Source organism: Limanda limanda, chromosome 9 (genome assembly GCF_963576545.1).
Source record: "Limanda limanda chromosome 9, fLimLim1.1, whole genome shotgun sequence".
Taxonomy (NCBI): domain Eukaryota; kingdom Metazoa; phylum Chordata; class Actinopteri; order Pleuronectiformes; family Pleuronectidae; genus Limanda; species Limanda limanda.
This window is the reverse complement of record NC_083644.1, coordinates 7396832-7416955: the sequence shown is the minus strand read 5'-3', so window position 1 is coordinate 7416955 and position 20124 is coordinate 7396832. Positions and strand designations below refer to the sequence as shown.

The following is a 20124-nucleotide window of genomic DNA, read 5'->3' as shown; positions in this document are numbered from 1 at the left end:
TACTGGACCAATTCCAAAAGTTTTTTTTAAGTATCAATCATTTACACAGCCATGTTGAAAAATACTGGAATCCCCCTTTAAGGGTGGGCTTTGAATATATGATGGTAGGAGCAGTTTTGATTGCGTGCTAGTCGAGATGTCGATCTCATCCCACTTGTTCCCTTTCTTCCTTTCCCTGTGTGTTGTCCCAGGCCCGGGGGGGTTGGGAGGTTCGGTTCACTACGCCACCATGGCCCGCTCGGCGGTCCGACCCGCCAGCCTCAACCTCAACCGCTCCCGCAGCCTTAGCAACAGCAACCCTGACATTTCCGGGACGCCCACCTCTCCTGACGACGAGGTCCGCTCCATCATCGGCAGCAAGGTAAGGTCGTCAATCCGTGGCTGTGGTTATACTTGAGCCTGCAGCTTCTTTTATCTCAGGCCAGTCAATTTTCTGTTAGAGGATAAAAGAGACACTCCACTTTTTACATGATGTCGACGTGGCCAGGACCTGCAGTTATAGATATTAATGTATTTTGGAGACTTGTCCTTTTTGCACTCTGACTTTTTGCACGACACGTAGACGTCAGATATCAGGGTTAAATATTTTAACAATCTAGCAGCTCTCATTGATTTGTGACAGATTTTTGAACGACCCTTGTAAGGTGATTAAACTGGATCTATACTTCACATCAAGGCAGAGTCCTTCCATGTGCGCACTGACCTAGGGGCCCATTTTATCAACTTGTGAACTGTAATAGCCAATGCGTAAACACAAGCCCTGGACATCTTATCTCTCTAACCGCTGTAACAGCAACCTGACACACACATACACCCATGTACACACAATGCTCCGTGTGTGCAGGTTGTGAAAGGCACACAAGACATTTGGTTTACGGTCTCATCGGTAGAACAGATGCTCTGAGAAGATACAGCGGCATATTGTTTCAAAAGTCACAGACCTTTTTAAAGACATTAATAACAGTGTACGTGTTCGATTTCCTTCTTTGTGTGATGTTCTTGATCTGCATTTCCTCTGCTGTAATTTGTGATTTCAACCATTTTGGATTTAATGTAACCTTAGCCGTGACTGAATGATGTAATGTGCTCCTCCAATGGTCTTGCTGTACTTTTAACCGTGATGTGATGGATGCAGCCCCCTGTTTGATGAATGTGCCCTTTGCTGCTAATACTTAACTAAACCTTTCTTCTCTTGTCTCTGAGGGGGGGAGGGAATGGGAGAGAGAGAAACTAAATGTACTCTGCTCCTCTCTGCTGATGATTTGGACTGACAGCTAACCTTTTTTTGGGGGGCCCTTTGCATCTTCCAGCAGTACTGACCTCAGAACCTTTGTAACGTGTGTTATGCCTTCCCTCCCTCCTCCTCCTTCCCCCCCCCCCGTGCTGCTCGCTTATTCCCTCGCCTCCTGCCTGCCCTGTGTCCTTTGACCTTGGCACCCCCAGGGCTTAGACCGCTCCAACTCGTGGGTGAACACCATGGGCTGTAAGAGTGCCCCCTGGGGATCCAGCCCTGGGTCCGCTCCAGAAACCATGCAGGTGGTTTAATGAATGCCCCGTCCTTCACTTTGCCTCACTGCAAAACAAAAAATAACTCACCCTATTCACCTTGAAGGGATACTGGGATATTTGGAGTTTTGGTTAATTTGTACATTGATAAGAAGTAGATTGGAGCTTGGGATAAATCTGTGGAGAGGAGGTCTTGTTTGTTTTAATCTGTTTCTTAACATATTGACTTAATATTTCTCGTAGTTTCCCGTCACATGACTTCCCTCATTTTATTGCAAGTACTGAACCATTTTACAAAATGGACAGTGCAGTGCTTGGACAAAAAAAAGACCAAAACTTCAAAATATTTCAGTATTCTGGTCTAATAAAAATCACAACTCTCTCCCATGATCCCACACATGGGAGTCACAGCCGCCTCCATGACCCACTACCTGACACGCTAGCGTCTCAGGCGTCATCCCACTTTGCTCATCATCCCTGACACCTCTCTTTTTCTCATTACCTGCAGCAAAACACAGATTCCAAAATACAGAATATTGAAGTGCCAGATACTGTTCTGGGTTTACACTGCTCAGTCGCTGCTAAAAAAAAAAAAAACTAAGACAGTGTTTTTGTGAGTAAGTAAGTGGTAGAGAAAAAGGGTTGTGTTAGAAATCATCTTCACCGGCAGAGAAGATTACTTTTCTGAATTCATTTTCTTTCCTTTTCTCATTTTTTACTATTCACTCTCACTGCTTTAACCCCATAGTCCCCCCCCCTCTCACTTAGCATCCCTGCATGAAGTCTAACTCTACATAGCATTCACTCTGTCACTGCAGCATGGTGTATCTGTGTGTGTGTGTGTGTGTGTGAATGTGAGGTCATTGTCTGCTTCACTTGTCATCTACATGACGTTATGTCCTCTTTTAAGTTGTCATGACATAAGCCTTTTTTAAATTTACTATCTTACACATGCAAGATTATGAATTCCGAGGATTAAAGATAGTTAAGTTAATTCTGCATATTGCAATCAGAAAGTCTTAAATTAAACATTCCTACATCGACAGCTCACATTTTGAATTTATCCTGCAATTGAACATTATGCTAGTTTTTTTTTTTATGTTTCTGAAGTTATGGTTTCAACTTGAGGGATGCAGAATGGCACATGTCTAAGCAATGTTTGTTGCATCAAGAAAAAATGAATCATTCTTATTTCCTCATACGATCTCATGACTTTCTGCAGCAATTTTGCATCCCTCATTTAGGAAATACAAACATACAGATGTGTTGTGCTGTTATAGATTATGGGTCTATACACTTGAGTGCTATAACCCTGTTCTGTGTCTTACTGTTTTTTGTCTTCATGTGTGACTGGTATGCGTGTGTGTGTTGTGAGTGTGTGTGTGTGTGTGTGTGTGTGTGTGTGTGTGTGAAACCCAGTAGACACATTTCTCTGTGCTGGGGGAAAAAGGGGCAACCCTCACCTCGTTGCTCCTCCACTAACCTTGTTGTCACCGTTCCATTCATTCCACCCATAGGCCATGGAGCGCTGTGGCAATCGCATGTCTTCGCACACTGAGAGCGCCAGTTTCTTGCAAACTTTAACAGGACGGTTGCCCACAAAAAAGGTAGAGCCACTCGCGCTGGGGGAGGAGCCAAACCCCGGCCACCTCTGTTTTCCGCCTCCTCACCTGTCTTGTCTGTGGATGTGGATGTGAGCCTCTTGGTTGGTTGATGTTGTATTTGGTGGTCGTGGAGTCTTGTCGAATGCTGGATGTGATGTGACGCGAATGCTGGTTGTGGTCTCGGTCTGGCTAACGCTGACTCTGTGTTACAGGTGGTTGTAAACACGTAGTCTGGAAAGTCTTCATTCATTAGCTCAGTCACTGATATGTAGTGTAAAGGATGCACACAGGTGTCTATTGTTAGCTAGTTGGCTACTAGAACACAATTTGTGAAGGAGTTTCCTCATATTAAGATCTGGCCTAACATTAGCTAACTAGTTTTTTAACTTACAGCTTTCAAAAGCTTTTCATGGCTCTCTGCCAGGAATGAGGTTTGCATAGTTGTTTCTGCTGTGCAATAGAAAGTAGAAATAATGTTTCTAGTTAATACTTGCAGCACTTGCATCATATATAGATTTAAAATGTGGATATTGATTAATTATTGTCCACTTCCTGCATTAATTGTATCAAGAAGATAAAGGAAGACTTGCCAGACGGGTCTAGAGTCAGTTTGTTAGCCAGACTGTGTTTGATGCTGGTTTTGCACAACAATGCACACCGAAATAAATGTTATTGCCGAATGCTTGAAAGGAATGAAGAAGAATGAATTCTTTCTCCATGCAAAAGACAGAAAAATATATATGTGTATAGACAATGTATTAACACAACTAAATTTGCATGGTGGTAAGTTTGATTTCTTACTTCATTTCTGAGAGGAAAAAAAAATAGGTTTAAATGTTGTGATTATGTTTAATATTTTAATGTATTTGTTAAGAAATATTTTTTGTAAGTTGTTACCTGATTTGTAAAAACCTAACCTCACTTTGTCTTTAACCAAATTTTCAGTTTGGGGCGTGCAGTCCAATCCCATTTGTAAATAGAGATTTTGGAACCTTGTTTCAGTTTATACATGTAGATCCACCTGTAGTGACATTATTATCTAATGTCTCACCCTCTATCTTTCTGGCCCCTTTTGCTTCCTGTTTCCTCTCCCTCTCTGTCCCTCTCAACCTCTTTCTTCTTCTCCCTCCCGTCTCAGCTCTTCCATGAGGAGCTGGCGCTCCAGTGGGTGGTGAGCAGCGGCAGCGTCCGGGAGGGCGCTCTGCAGCAGGCCTGGTTCTTCTTTGAACTCATGGTAGGAAACAGTCTCGACACAGGAAAGGTGATTTATGTGAAATACAATATCTCACGTTGTATCCCAATGAATTTCTTGACCACAGGTGAAGAGCATCATCCACCACCTTTACTTCACCGAGCGCCTGGAGTCGCCGAGGAAGAACCGCTTTCCGGAACGCTTTATGGATGACATCACAGCCCTGGTCAGCACCATCGCCGGGGACGTTGTGTCTCGCTTCCAGAAGGTAACTAATGAGCCGATCAAATATCTATCAGAGGGTTCCCAATTGGGATGGAGTCTGTGGGATGTTGTGGCACTTTAGAGACTAAGTGCATACAGGGGACAGCAGGGGATCTCTCAGTTTGGCAAATTAGTCCTTTCAAAGTATTATTAAAAGAGAATACTGGCTTTTTGAGGCCAATAAATGCTCCTTAGATACAATCTACTGAAGAAGAAATCATCTACATCTTCTCCAACTCTTTATTCCTTCAGGACCTGGAGCTCGTGGAGAGACTCAACACGAGTCTGGCTTTCTTTCTCAATGACTTGCTGTCAGTGATGGACCGAGGCTTCGTCTTCACCCTCATCAGGGCATACTGGAAACAGGTACATCTCGTAATTTCTCTCATATATTTATTTTAATTGTTTTTATGATACATAATTATGCACTTCAAGCATAAACTGAGAGTAGATGTGTACTGATGAACAGATGTTTGCAGAATATAATGTCCTGCTCCCCCCGCAAACCAAGCATTCAATTTAGTTCCTGTCAGTATAGGTATTTCATGAGTTTTGTGTTCAATTTAGGATTTTTAAGTAAAGCAATACACAGAATTAAGAATATACCAAAGACTAACAATAAAAAACTTTTTCAGTGATAAAACAATACATTCATGTGGATTGTTCCTTCTCTCCAGGTGTCCACAAAGCTTTACACTCTGCAGAACCCGAACCTGGAGTCTTTGAGGCTGGATTTCTTGAGAATCGTCTGCAGCCATGAACACTACGTCACACTCAACCTGCCCTGCAGCCTGCTGACACCGCCCGCCTCCCCTTCCCCCTCCGTGTCCTCAGCAACGTCACAGGTCAGACAATGAGAAAGGGAGAGAAGTTGTACATCATCATTGTTGTCACTAGTCTTAAATATTCTCTAAAGAAAGACAGAAAGAGGGCTAGTTTAAGTTGGAGTAAAAATATTCACTAATTCCAATGTTAAAGATATAGCATGTAACAATTCTTCTTTAATACATCTAAAAACTACTAAAGCTGTGATATATATTTTTGTGCACATTATCAAAAAACATTCTGGTCGCCTTCTATTAGCACCAAGCTCTAACTATAACAAACAACGTACGACAGAGGAGAAAACAAAGTTACAAACTGTACATTTAATGGCGTCTGTCTTGATTGTTGTCTGTAACTTCTCTTCTTCGGCACAGAGCTCTGGGTTCTCCACACATGTCCAGGACCAGAAGATAGCCAACATGTTCGAGCTGTCCGTCCCCTTCAGAGAGCAACACTATCTGGCTGGACTGGTGCTCTCCGAGCTGTCTGTGATCCTGGACCCAGAGAATGAGGGGTTAGTAAAATTGTGGATTCAGACTTCACATAAGAGAAGATCTGGTAGGAGCTTTAGGATCAGAATTACATTTAATCGTCATCGTGTCTGTTTGTGTCGACCCAATAAACTTTGTGTTCTAGAGAAAGGAAAGAGATTTTGTTTAAAGCGTCTGAATCTGTTGGACAGAGATAAGCCTGTATGCATAGTGACTTGTAAATAAGTGCATGGGAGTGAGTTATGGTTATCCAGCCGTATCTTAATGTGAACAGCTTCTCATCCTCTCTCTCACCCACTGTCCTTGTTTATACAAACTAGACATTTCTCTATTGTCCTTGACTTTTTTTCAGGATGTTTGCTCTACATAAGAAAGTGGTGAGTGTCGTCCATAACCTCCTGTCCAGCCACGACTCTGACCCCCGCTATGCAGATCCAGAGGTCAAGGCCCGAGTCGCCATGCTCTACCTGCCTCTGATTGGTATCATCATGGAAACTCTGCCACAGCTCCACGACTTCACAGGTAGAGATTAGGAGCAAAACTTTGAACATACAATCATTAAACAGAAGTTGTTTTTGTTTGGCTTCTTTATCTTCTTCTATAAGTTACATTGTGAGGTGTTTTGGTTCCACACAAATAGCCTTTAATCTCATGTTCATACAAAATCCTTCTTTTTGGCCACTAGAGTCCCATAACCAGTGGGGTCGGCCAGGTTGCCCCCAGGGGGCAGCGGCGGGCAGCACTGGCGAGGAGGCCGAAGGAGAGGGCAACAGTATAATCAGCCAGACTGTTGCCATGGCGATAGCAGGCACTTCCACCCCATCACCAATGTCCCGACCAAGCAGCTTCTTGCTCAACTCGCAGGTAAATCACAGTTTGTGACGTGTTGTGTGTAAGATTGTGTAATACTGTCTGTTTGTACATCTCAAACAAACTTTTTTTTATTAATTACCGAACCTGCTTCGTCTCTCCAGGCGAGTCGTCAGCACGCAAGCTTCTCGGCCGAGTCCAGTCGCAGTCTGCTCATCTGTCTGCTGTGGGTGCTGAAGAACGCCGACGAGATGGTTTTGCAGAAGTGGTTCACAGACCTGTCGGTGTCTCAGCTCAACCGGCTGCTGGACCTTCTCTACCTCTGTGTCTCCTGCTTCGAGTACAAGGTAACATCTAGAGTGACACTCACTGATTGATTGAAAAGGTAGACCTATCAAACACTGTTGTTGTCAAGAAAACAAGCAGTACAGAGTATTCCCACCTATGTAGTGTAGTTTCTTCTTTCATATTCTTACAAATAGAAAAATCCTTTGAGCTGATATAATACTTTACACTAGAGATGTTTCAATACCATTTTTCATACAAGCTCACTACTTTCTCAGCCATAATCAGTGTAAATCTTTTACTTAATTAGCTCCTTCTGCGTTGCTAGTCGTTTGGTGATTGCTCTGTAATTCTCGCACATTCTCTCTGGTGCTTCTAACCTGCTTTGCTTGCTGAGTGCCGTGCTGCCAATAACTTCCTCGCTTTCCCTGCATTTCTCTGTCCGTTCACTCACCCTCCACCTTATGGATACAAGGCCCATGTTGTGTTCACCATGCAGGGGAAGAAGGCGTTCGAGCGAATGAACAGCCTGACCTTTAAAAAGTCCAAAGACATGAAGGCCAAGCTGGAGGAGGCCATACTGGGCAGCATCGGGGCCAGACAGGAGATGGTGCGCCGCAGCCGGGGACAGCTTGGTGAGAGGACGCACACCCCACACATGCACATACAGATACAGAGTGAAACATGTATAAATTAGGGCTGGGCAACGATTAAAAGTTTTAATCGCGATTAATCCCATGATTTCCCTGATTAATCACGATTAATCGCATTTGTATACGCAAAATCCAATAATGAATTAAAAAGTAGTGTATAGCGCAATTTTTTTTTCAATGTTCTGCCATATGAACGAAAGTGCCATAACATTTGTTGTGCAAACACTTTTAACATCAGCATTTAATACAATAGCAGTTAAATAAAATATTCAGTGTAAATCTCAACTTAACAATGTTATCAAAGCAAATACAAAATTAAAGCTCAATGCCACTGCCAGGGCATTCATGTTATCCTCTTCGTTATGAAAAATGTATACTCCTCCCTGCGTCTAATGTAGTCTGCCGAAGCCTCGCTCCGCTCGCTGTTTCGTTGAATGATTTGCTGATATCAACTGTGTGTTTTGCATTCAGGTGATATTTTAGACTGGAAGTACTCCGGTGATAAGAAAATTCACCTTGGCAGTGGCTACAAATTACTTTGGTTCTGTCGACTCCGCCGTCTGGAAGAACTTTTAAATGAAAATGGCCATGTAAAAGCTCCGTACCCTTATCCATGGTTGTTTATCCGCCAATTATTTTCTTTTTTTTGGTTCGCAGCAGTCAGCAACAGACTTTCACAAAATAAAAGCCTGACTTTCACAATAAAACAATAAATAATCAAACCTGAGTTAATGCGAGATAAAATAATTGTCTGAGTTAAATAAGTGATGAGTTAACTCGATTAAAACGAGTTAACTAGCCCAGCCCTAGTATAAATAAATGCAAAGAAAACAAGAATCCTAAACTGAGAAGATGATTTGAGACTCACAAATTGATATAATCACTATTAAATCAGTTTATTCTGCTTTTTACCCCTCAAATATGCAATCACAAAGGCATGCAACTGTTTTTCTGAGTAAACCCAATCTCTTTCACTGCCATTGAAAAGAACTAATAACAATTTCTCCATTATTTAGAGCGGAGTCCATCTGGCAGTGCGTTTGGAAGTCAGGAGAACCTTCGATGGAGGAAGGACATGACCCACTGGAGACAAAACAGCGAGAGGATGGACAAGTACGTTCTTTCTGACAATTAAACTCTCCTCCCTGATTCTGATTTTATCTAACAGCTCAAGTTCCCTAAAAGAAACCTGAGCTAAATAATTACTGAAGAGGTGTTGTGTTTTTTTTTATCCAATGAAAAAACACACAGATCAGATTTTGGGTGTGTAAACGTTTGGAAACGACTCCACATTAATAATCAATAATCTGTTTTTAATTAATTGGAAGGTTGTTAGGATGATCCTTCATTAATCCTTTCAACTGAATATCTCTGGCACATCTGTCCTGTAATATACATCATGTCATCACAGCCAATTCATTTTTATTTTCTATGTTTTGCTGGATTTACATAGGAACAGAGAATTTCCACATTTGACCATTAATTGCAGATGTTTAAATCACACATTTTAAGCTCTTTCTTTTTACTTTTTTTGTCAAATAATGACAAAAGTAGATTTTGTTTTATTTTCTTTTGTAAATTCAGCTCCAGCCTTTGTTTTCTGTTAATTTCCATTTGTTCTCTCGTGTCGCTGTGTGTTTATGTAGGAGTCACAGATCAATCAGGTATTGTATGGTCCACATTTGCTGTGTGCCCCCCCCCCCTGCTTAAATTCATGGTTTATAATGTATTTTCATGCATGTGGAAAGAAAGTTGAAATGGACAAAAAGTTAATGAAGTATTTGAGTTAGATTTCCTCTTGATGAATGGCTTTGAACAAGTTACAGAAACTATTTCTTTATTGTTTTTATTTTGACACTGATGCAGCCATGTTATAAATTAACTTCTTCTCCATTTCAACTCTCTTGAGTCTACACATGCATATAAATGCACCAACAGAACCCCCCCCCCCCCCCGATTCTGGTTCTGACCCTTGAACCCCCCCTCTCCCTCTCGTCCAATCAGCCCCTCTGTCCTGGTAACCGTGTCTGTCTCAGGGTTGCTAGTGGTTGCAGTGGGTCTGTTTTTGCTTTTTTAACCAGTGTGCTTCTTGTTTTTTGGGGGATTCTGACTCGTGTGATTCTGTGGTTGCTGCTGAAAAAAAAAAACAAGACAATTCTAACTGAAGCCATTGCTTGTCATTGATTATTTGTATAACATGAAAGGGAGAGAGATTCCAACGATATTTCAAAACACAACATTTAATCTGAGTGTTCCATGTACAATCAGCAGTTTAGCTAATCGCTGGCTTAAAATCATAGACGGTATATAAAGATGGACGACATGACTGCTCTGCAAATAAGTGAAGCCACCTTGATCCCCACCTGGTGTCTGGCTGCAGCGTAGGTCATAAATCCAGCCTTCTCCATTTTAGTGGATGGGAGACGGACATCACTAAGTACACGTCAAAACAAATTTCTCTCCTGCTCCCACTCAACGACCGCTACTCACTAATATTGCTGTTTGTATCCAGGGCTTCATTTCTGGACAGCAGGAGGACACGGAGAAGCATTGTTCATCTTTATATACCTAATATAATAAATCAATTATATTCATTATAAATCATCTCTGTGCTTGTGTTGTATGTAAACTGTATTAAAAAGGACTGGCTGAGGTCCCTCTCAGCTCATATCGTTTTTCTAATAGTCAAATATTTTTAAACTGTTCATGATTATGGGCACTGGTTTGAATTTGTTGGGAGGAAACTGGTGCAACGTTCAAGGATAAATCATCAGCAACGCTACTCTGAGTTGGAAATGATTTAGTTTAACTTTGTCATCTGCTTCCTACTTGTAGGACCAGGGCAGAGTTGGAGCATGAAGCACTAATCGATGGAAACCTTGCAACCGAGGCCAACATAATTATTCTTGACACATTGGAGATCGTTGTGCAGGTATACAAAATACAAACATGCAAAAATGCTGATATCAGTGTTATCGTCTTGAGCATAAATTAACTCATACTGCTTATGTGTCCCTCTTCCTCCAGACGGTGTCAGTGACTGAGTCCAAGGAGAGCATCTTGGGTGGGGTGCTGAAGGTGCTGCTGCACAGCATGGCCTGCAACCAGAGCGCCCTCTACCTCCAGCACTGCTTTGCCACACAGAGGGCGCTAGTGTCTAAGGTGAGCACAGAACTTTCAAGTTCTGCTTTTATTTCATTTCATTGTGACAGTTTCTCACAGGACTCTTGCAAATGTGTGCGTTATTCTCTAGTTCCCTGAGCTGCTGTTCGAGGAGGAGACGGAGCAGTGTGCTGACCTGTGCCTGAGACTCCTGAGGAGCTGCAGCAGCAGCATCAGCACCATCAGGGCCCACGCCAGCGCCTCCCTCTACCTCCTCATGAGGCAAAACTTTGAAATAGGCAACGTGAGTACAAAAGCAAACATTTATAACCAATGTGGTTTAACTTTTATAGCACTACTAATGTGTATCTGTGGAGGTCGTTAAGTATCAGCGACTCTATGTAACATTCTTCCAGAAATAACCTCCTCTGCACAAGAACATTCAGAGATCAGAGCGTTCAGAATGATCTGATCCCTTCTTAAAAACACTGCTATTAAAATCAAATCAGCTTATATCAATAACAAACTTGAGTTGGCCACTTCTCAGCTACGGACTTGCATCAATTTATTACTATTTTCTTTCACTTTCCATCACCAAATATAGAACAAACCCAAAACGCTGCAATCATTCACCCAATTTGGGCCCAATTACTTGTGCATGCATCATTTCCTTTGTTCTAGTGAAAGAAAGGAAAAGAAAGGAAGTTATAAGGGAGAAGAGACGTCTGCTCTGCACAGAGCTTCTTTAGTTGGTCTTGACAAAATATAATTTGTTAAATCCCTGCTTGTCTTTCTGGTCCTTTTTCAGAATTTTGCGAGAGTAAAGATGCAGGTGACCATGTCTCTTTCCTCGCTCGTGGGAACCTCTCAGAATTTCAACGAGGAGTTCCTGCGTCGCTCTCTAAAAACCATCCTCACCTACGCAGAGGAGGACCTGGAGCTGAGGGAGACCACGTTTCCAGACCAGGTACTGCTGCCTCCCTCCAGCTGTTTGTTCATCTATCAGACTGTGAGAGGAACTGTGGCCTGTTTGATGACTCATCGTCTCTCATTCTTATTTGTATTATTTCTTCAGGTCCAGGACCTTGTGTTCAACCTGCACATGATCCTCTCTGACACGGTGAAGATGAAGGAGCACCAGGAAGATCCTGAGATGTTGATAGATCTCATGTACAGGTACTGGACACATTTGCACTCAAACAACTGCCTTTTTGTTATTTACAACGTGTGTCTGCTCTGTGATCATGGTTATTTTGTTATTAGTGCACCTTTAAGTCTGTCTGTGTCTTTGAATCCAGGATTGCGAAGGGTTACCAGACCTCTCCAGACTTGAGACTGACATGGCTCCAGAACATGGCTGGAAAACACTCGGAGAGGAATAACCACGCCGAGGCCGCCCAGTGTCTTGTGCACAGCGCTGCTCTGGTTGCAGAATACCTGAGCATGCTGGAGGACCGCAAGTATCTGCCTGTGGGCTGCGTCACCTTCCAGGTTAGTTATAGTTATAATGTTTGTACATAAGACTATCCCCTGAAATAATCTACATACCTACTTGGTCCAAGGAATGTTTTGCTCAGGTGTTGTTTGTATTTGCATCACAGAACATTTCCTCCAACGTGCTGGAGGAATCTGCAGTCTCTGATGATGTGGTGTCACCGGATGAAGAGGGCATTTGCTCAGGAAAGTACTTCACTGAGATCGGTCTGGTCGGACTCCTGGAGCAGGCTGCGGCCTCCTTCTCCATGGTAAGAAGTGGAGCTGGAGGAGAATGCTTTTTTCGATGAATGGATCCTGAGATGCAGTTAGGAGCAAGTTGCTTTGCTCTTCTCTTATCAATTTATAATTTAGATATAATTACGTAATAATTAGTTATTATTACATTATTGTATTTGTTAATTCGTAATCTTCAAATTAATTGTAGCCTACAATATAAAAACTGAAGTTAGATTTCAGCCCAAGGTGTTGACACATTTCTCTTGTTTCCAGGCCGGCATGTACGAGGCAGTAAACGAAGTATACAAGGTTCTGATCCCCGTCCACGAAGCCAGCAGGGACGCAAAGAAGCTGTCTACCATTCATGGTAAACTACAGGAAGCCTTCGGGAAAATAGTTCACCAGGTAAACACACACACACACACACAGAGACACACACATGGTGTAGATCTCTACTTTCACACTAGGTTCCTGTAGCTTTATTTTAAGAGCCAAATGAGAAAAGTATTTTTTATCTCAGTGTGAACCAGACCTGATGCTTTATTTTCACTGCCACTTTCCTATAAAAAGTTCACCTTTTATTGTTGTGTAAATTCAGTCGGAGCCGTGTAGTCAACAATGAAAGTGGACAACATGCTCCAAACCTCAAAACTTTACACACAAATACACAGTTCTGCATGAGCTCATTATGATCATTTTGATTCTATTCTATTTATATATGATGCATATACTTGATTTATATAAAAAGGAAACTAAGGATGCATGAGGTGGGGAAGAGACTCCTGTTGGGCTCTTTTGGCCAGTTGTGTGAGTGGGCTGGGTTACACTCGTCTGGTGATCAGACCAACGGCTCACACAAAACCTGTGAAAGAAAAATAAAATTATAAAAGTACCTTTTGATATCCTGAGGTCGGTTCTCCAGCTCGACAGCCTGTAACCTGGATTTATCTCTTTGAAGATCCCATCGTCCTCGCCGTAACATTGTGTGTCGTGCCACACGGGAAGTGTGTGTGCGAGTGGGGGTATTTGTGTGTCTTTGTTCACATGTCCTGTATTCTCTTTGTCACACAGAGTACTGGCTGGGAGGTAGGTGGCTTATCGGTTCCTGCTTGGCCCTGCTCACGTTTTGTTTTTGTATTGGCATTTTTTTTATTCACACTCATCTTTTTATTTGCCAGCAGAGGGCATTCTGTTACTCTCTTGGCTTTGTCACATACATCCACTCCATTAACACCTGCAGACAATGTCATGTGTCTGCCTTGCCACTGGGGGCACTTGTTTTCCTCTCATCTTCCTCCTCTGAGCAAGGGGAGCTTGTTCTTTCTACGTGACAGTGTTGTCGGGCTGTGCATGGGAGCCACAGTGTTTGACACTAATGACAAAAGTCTCAGTGAATGCATCACTCGCACAATCCGCACCTTTTCCCCATCTGCATCTCCTGTCTGTCTGTTGGTGTCATTGACTGGCACTGCCGACTGTCACCCTTCATCTCATCTCATCCTCAAGCACAGGGCTCGATTTCAGTCACTGTTTCTAGCTGCAGTGGATCTGTCAGCCTCCCGGCTCCTGGCATGGATCATTCTCTTCCACACACAATTGAATAATCCTCTCAAAACACAAGGTGTAAACTTGCTTTGGGTCGAAGCTACAATCTAAATTCCAGAGGCAATGATATTTTTTCCCCAAGAGGGTTCATCTCAAGATTTCTTGATTTATCCCTTTTGATTTTGATTAGTTTGTATTCTTGGACCTTTCTTTTTAATAGCTCAAACTAAATCGACCCCTGGTTTTATTTTTCATCCATTCTGTTCTTTTGTTAACAGTATTAACCCCAGAGTTTCTTGTTTTGTTGCATGAATTGGAAAGAACGCCTCCTTGTTTCTTTTTGCTAATGCACTGCAGGTGCATGGTGTGTGTCTGACGGTTGTGGGGCTTTATTCTCTCACTCTTGTAACTGCCTGCCTCTGCATGGTCCAGATCCCGCACGATCAGTTAATGTTCCTTTTCTTAAATCAATAGAGATTCGTTTGCTGTTGTGTGTTAGATTGTGTTGTTTTTTGTAAATTCTCCGGAGGAATCAAATCCTGATTAAAATTTGTTCTGTTTTCTCCTTTTTGATTTCCCGGGTTGCCGACCCTTCCTTCCCACTTAACTTAATTGTGTCTTGTGGTAAGTTCCTTAGTTTTCAGGGTTTCTTAAATTACTCTTTCTTTTGAAATCAGAACGTGAGGTGATGTTTTTCTTTATTTGGGAAGGTTTGCCCTTAACCTTGTAGGAGGGTTTAATTATCTTTCACAAGAAATTGTCCTCAGCTTGACCATGTCGCCTGCTACACAGCCACACATACATACACACACACACACACACACACACACACACAAACACACACACACACACACACACACACACACACACACAATCTCCGAAAATGTACAGAGTTCATGTCTGAGAACAGCCTATTTGACGGGTAGTTTCCCATCATTGAATGTCAGATTTTCCTAATCACAAAATAGGTTAGGCTGCAGCTTGGATGTGAAGTAATTTTTCTTCCGGTGTCTCCATGTGTGAAGGCAAATGTTGGAGTTAGAGCCTCCGGATTAGTAAGGATTTTCTGTTGTTTTGCAGAGAACCTTCCGCTGGTTTGTGCATGTGTGAAAAATGTGTGCAAAACAGACTAAATGTGGACATACAAGCTGAGAAAAAAATATTATGGATTGAATAATGTGCCCTTATATATACACGTATTTGCTTTACTTATTTGAGCCGTGCAGATATTCTGCTCTCAAAGGAGTGATTTTAAATAGGCTGTTATTCTCTGTTTATCGTTGGATCTCTCTGCCGGATGTCTTGAGGTTGACACACTGCTCCTGTCTGTCCTTCATCTGCTCTACAGTTACAGAAGAGAAATATCAGCCTTGTAAAAAAGTGCCACTTTTGCAGTGGATGTTAACATGATGAGTCTGTTACTTCCTGTGGGACTATTGAGTCGTGCAGGGATAGAAATCTGAAGTTTGTTGAGCTCCTTGTGGCTGTTTTCCATCTGACAGTACCCATATCAAGAAGGTGGGGTTTATGAACTGCATATCAAACAGCCACCAGGGGGTGATCAAGACGATTTGGCTTCACTTTTGGGGGAGTGGTCATGTCGTCCATCTTTATTTACAATCTATCTTATCTATGTTGGTTGTGTTTGCAGATTACGACACTTGCTGCTGCACCTGATATTTCTCTGAATGAGCTGCAGCTGTTTCTCTCTTCCTTTACTTCTGTGTGCGATACAGACGCTGAACTGAAGTTTATGTTTTTTTACTGTGTCTGATTTCAGCAATGACTTTAACTTAAAAGCTGATGTACTGGACGTTAATTTAAGTCCTTGATTAATTCCAGCACTAATATTAATTTCCCTCTGCTCGCAGAATATGAAGAGGATGTTTGGTACGTACTTCAGAGTCGGAATTTACGGTTCAAAATTCGGCGACTTGGACGAGCAGGAGTTTGTGTACAAAGAGCCGGCCATCACCAAGCTGGCAGAGATCTCTCACAGGCTCGAGGTAAATACCTGCAAATGATATCATAACATCATAAATGGGGCGATAAAAGCTGTTTGTAAGTTTATATATAATACCCCAAATACATGTTTTGATGCCACATTTCTAATTCAAACACTTTTCTATAAGCTTTACCTGTTGGATATGTGTTGTTAGTCTTATATTAAATCTTAACGAGGCCCTTGTGCTGCATTTCCTCTCAGGGTTTCTATGGGGAGCGATTTGGAGAGGAACAGGTAGAAGTCATTAAAGACTCCAACCCACCGGACAAGTGCAAGCTGGATCCAAACAAGGTTGGTGTCGGACAGTGTGGCTGCTGAGAGAGATTTCAAATGAGCAACAAATTAAACAAGTTTTTAGACCTACTACAAAGAATATAAAGTTTATTTTAGATAGATTTTTAATTTCTCAAACCATCTTTCCTCCTGCAGGCCTTTATCCAGATCACCTATGTGGAGCCGTACTTCGACACGTACGAGATGAAGGACCGCATCACCTACTTTGACAAGAACTACAACCTGCGGCGCTTTGTGTACTGCACACCGTTCACCCTGGACGGGCGGGCGCACGGGGATCTGCACGAACAGTACAAACGCAAAACCATCCTCACCACGTCCCACGCCTTCCCGTACATCAAGACACGGATCAACATCATCCACAAAGAGGAGGCAAGTGAAGGTTTATCAGCTATTTCTCAGAAACACTGTCTTTATTTTGTTTCTTTACAGTTAGCATAAAAACATGACTCATGTGAAAGCAGGTGGGGGGGTGAATGAGGCAGTAGCTTGTCCAAATCTTGTTGTGAACCGTCACGTTTCAGGTTATCTCCACACCCATCGAGGTGGCCATAGAGGACATGCAGAAGAAGACTCAGGAGCTGGCCTTCGCCACCCACCAGGACCCGTCTGATGCCAAGATGCTGCAGATGGTCCTGCAGGGATCCGTTGGTACAACCGTCAACCAGGTAAAAAGTTTCAAAATGCCAGTTTTGTCTAAAAGATATAGTCCTGAACTCTAAAGGTAATATTACAGGTGACTGATCAGATGTTGTTTTGTTACCTCAGGGTCCTTTGGAGGTGGCTCAGGTTTTCCTGTCAGAAATCCCCAGTGACCCCAAACTGTACAGACACCACAATAAGCTTCGGCTCTGCTTCAAGGACTTCACCAAGAGGTACTGTGGATGTCTCATGATATAACTGTTCTTTTCTGAACAGTTATATAAAAGTTATAAAAGCTCTGTATCTGACAATAATGATAAAATTACCTTGTTATTAACCCATTTAAATAGTAGAATGGAGTTCGTAGAATTAAAAAAAACCCTCTTTCTCCTCCTCAAAACCCTGCTTGGAAAACTTTTTTGCCGGCTAAGAGTGCTAACAAACAAACAAATCGTATTTCCCTTAATGCTTTTCGCCTTTTCCCGACAGTATTTTTCAACGAATCACAATGTAGTTCATCAGTCTTGAAAACGATCAAATCGTGGATCAGTCCCATCCGATTCCAAAGGGAGAAGCACGCAAACATTGCACCCAGTCTCCCAAATAGTTCTGTTGCTTATCCTCCTGTCTCATTTGAATTGTGATTCAACAGTTGGCAAAAAAATAAAGAAATGTATTTAAACTTAACTACCTCTAGATGAAATCGAGCAAATGCCACAGTCTCTTTGCCCAGAAACAATCTGCAAAGCAAAGATTCTCCTTAAATCAGCTGTTTTTTTGGCATCTTATCTTCTTCCATCATCAGCGCAAACAGAGTGTACATGAGAATCTACCAGGCCGAGGCATTTCATGGTTTTTCTTTGCCAAAGGTGTGAAGATGCCCTGCGTAAGAACAAGAGCCTGATTGGTCCGGACCAGAAGGAGTACCAGAGGGAGCTGGAGAGGAACTACCACCGGCTGAAGGAGGCGCTGCAGCCACTCATCAACAGAAAGATCCCTCAGCTCTACAAACCTGTTCTGCAGGTCAACTCGCACAGGTACGACTGAACATGACTTTGTGTTTCTGTGTGCGTGTGTGTCTGTGTGAGTGTGTAGATAATATGCTTTGGATGCTGCATTAAACCCATCTTTGCTTTTGCTTTTGTAAAATCATGCAGCAAACGGACGGCTTGACCAGGTAGTTTGACTAATTTTGAGATGTTAATTTTCCGTTCCTATCATTCATACGCTTTTATTGTTTTTATTGAATTTCTCGGATACCAGGAAATTGTTCGAGATGTATTTAAAAAATAAATTAAATCAGTGGATGTGAACTTTGGTTGTTGTCTGAAGAGGAATACGCCTCCAGGGGCAACAGCCTATATTTGGGGGGGGTTCCGGTGTAGAACCCTTCACTTTATAGAAGGAGCAGTGGAGATGGTCAGCAAGGAAAAGACAAGCTCACATCCTCCTGTCACTGTAGTTACCACCAACCACCACACGGGGGCGCACATATAACAGATGAAGGGAGCTTTTCAAAGACAAAAGAAGGATGTTTAAGTCGTTCCTATACAAATAAAAAATATAATATATTGACAATTATTATAGATTTGACAAGGAATCTATAATAACCCTTGTCTACAGACTCTGTATTTGCAAAAGTTGATTTTACAGATTACTACAATAACCCAGTTCCCAAAATATGGAAATCAAGATTCATGAGTTATTCTCTGAGATTCATAAAAATGTTTAAAAACAACCAAAAAATACAACAATTTCTGCGTAATCCTGCTGAAAAATAAACAAACTAATTGACAGGGGATGAAAATATAAGAATTCAGTAAAAAGTGAATTCTTCAGATTTTTTGTTGTTTGGTGAAAACACCAGACTTGAGACTTCAGAGTTGAAAATCTGATCTTGCTTGCTGTGTAACTAAAAATCCTTGTATCTGTATTTTTCTGTCCACAGAGATTCCTTCAGCAGAATGAGTCTTCGTAGGCTTGACATCTGAAGATGAAGAGAACACAGACACACACACACACACACACACACACACACACACACACAAACAGAAATTGCAATATTAATTTATTCTCAAGTGTAAATAGGAGTGTCTCTTCAAAGTTGGTTGGTGTTTCTGAGACGGAGCTGAGCGGCTGAAGGTGCTGCAGCTCGGTACGTCATTCCAGTGTCTTAATTTGTTTACAGAGAAACTGTTACACAATCCGAGGGACGGGACAAGAGGTTCTTAACGATTAAAGAGATACCTTGGCATTTAGACTTTTCTGTGCAGACCATTTGTGACAGTGGGGAACAAACGTTTATATTTTCCCATAAGCTACCTGAATAAAAAAGCTAATAATGTGAACCTTCACTCTTGAAAACCAACAGAATCTGCTGGCGTTAATCGAACAAAACCACAGAATAGAAAAAGAATGAGATCCATTTATTGGTCAAAGTGCCAAAAAAAACAACCTTTTATTTCCCGCCAAATTTTATCAAAGTGACTGTAGATATGGTACGATTTTAAAAGTCAAGGTGTCTTTTTAATGATGTGTCAAAAAAAATCTGTATTCAATTTCATGTGTGCACTTTTTTATTACGGTGTAGCGATGCATTTTACAACTTGAAAGATTATGTAATTCAAAACGTGGAGAAAAAAAATGAAAACATGCAAAAAATTATTACTATTATTTATCATGATGCTTTATTATAATTTTTAGTTGGAAGCGACAATGTTTTAAAGTTAGGTACTTTAAACAACCCTGTATAATTTTATGTAGTTTTGTTTTTGTTTATTTTAAATATTTTACTAAATAAATATTTTAATGTTCAGTTTGTTGTCCTGCGTCCTTTAATTTGTGTTCCTGTTTGTGTATGATTGAAGTTTAATGTCCCCAACATTTTCCCTTAACATTAATCTGAGGATGCAGAAATTCCCTAAAAGGCCGACTAGAGCCTTCACGTTCAAGAGGCCATTTAACCAAAATCACCAAAATCTAAATCAGTTCATCATTGATTCCGAGAGAATGTTTGTACCAAAAGTTTCATACATCTGCAGTTAAAGTTTTCAATTCTTTTATTGAATCTGTTTGGTTGAATCACAATCACATGGGGGCGAGAGAGAAAGAGGGGGAGAGGGAGGTGGTGATGATGATGAAGATGATGGTGGTGATTACATTACATTACATTTAATTTAGCTGACTTACAATT

General features: G+C 41.7%; 1 protein-coding gene across 2 annotated transcripts in view; it reads left to right on the top strand.

Moving 5' to 3' along the window:
* Positions 1-19746, top strand: part of dock7 (dedicator of cytokinesis 7) — a 44011-nt gene extending 24265 nt beyond the window's left edge. The window contains exons 23-50 of one of the 2 annotated variants that reach the window (XM_061078203.1): positions 192-361; positions 3024-3113; positions 4249-4344; positions 4430-4570; positions 4819-4932; positions 5244-5411; positions 5766-5905; positions 6235-6404; positions 6568-6746; positions 6857-7039; positions 7477-7612; positions 8647-8743; positions 9277-9294; positions 10466-10562; positions 10658-10792; positions 10884-11036; positions 11541-11699; positions 11808-11908; positions 12031-12223; positions 12334-12477; positions 12719-12850; positions 15862-15996; positions 16197-16286; positions 16425-16661; positions 16814-16957; positions 17058-17164; positions 17801-17968; positions 18880-19746. In XM_061078203.1, coding sequence (XP_060934186.1) covers positions 192-361; positions 3024-3113; positions 4249-4344; positions 4430-4570; positions 4819-4932; positions 5244-5411; positions 5766-5905; positions 6235-6404; positions 6568-6746; positions 6857-7039; positions 7477-7612; positions 8647-8743; positions 9277-9294; positions 10466-10562; positions 10658-10792; positions 10884-11036; positions 11541-11699; positions 11808-11908; positions 12031-12223; positions 12334-12477; positions 12719-12850; positions 15862-15996; positions 16197-16286; positions 16425-16661; positions 16814-16957; positions 17058-17164; positions 17801-17968; positions 18880-18922 — 3740 coding nt within the window. In that variant the 3' untranslated portion in view covers positions 18923-19746. The remainder of the gene's footprint in view (positions 1-191; positions 362-3023; positions 3114-4248; positions 4345-4429; positions 4571-4818; positions 4933-5243; positions 5412-5765; positions 5906-6234; positions 6405-6567; positions 6747-6856; positions 7040-7476; positions 7613-8646; positions 8744-9276; positions 9295-10465; positions 10563-10657; positions 10793-10883; positions 11037-11540; positions 11700-11807; positions 11909-12030; positions 12224-12333; positions 12478-12718; positions 12851-15861; positions 15997-16196; positions 16287-16424; positions 16662-16813; positions 16958-17057; positions 17165-17800; positions 17969-18879) is intronic. The other variant, XM_061078204.1, reaches the window with a different exon arrangement.
* The last annotated feature ends 378 nt before the right edge of the window (positions 19747-20124 follow it).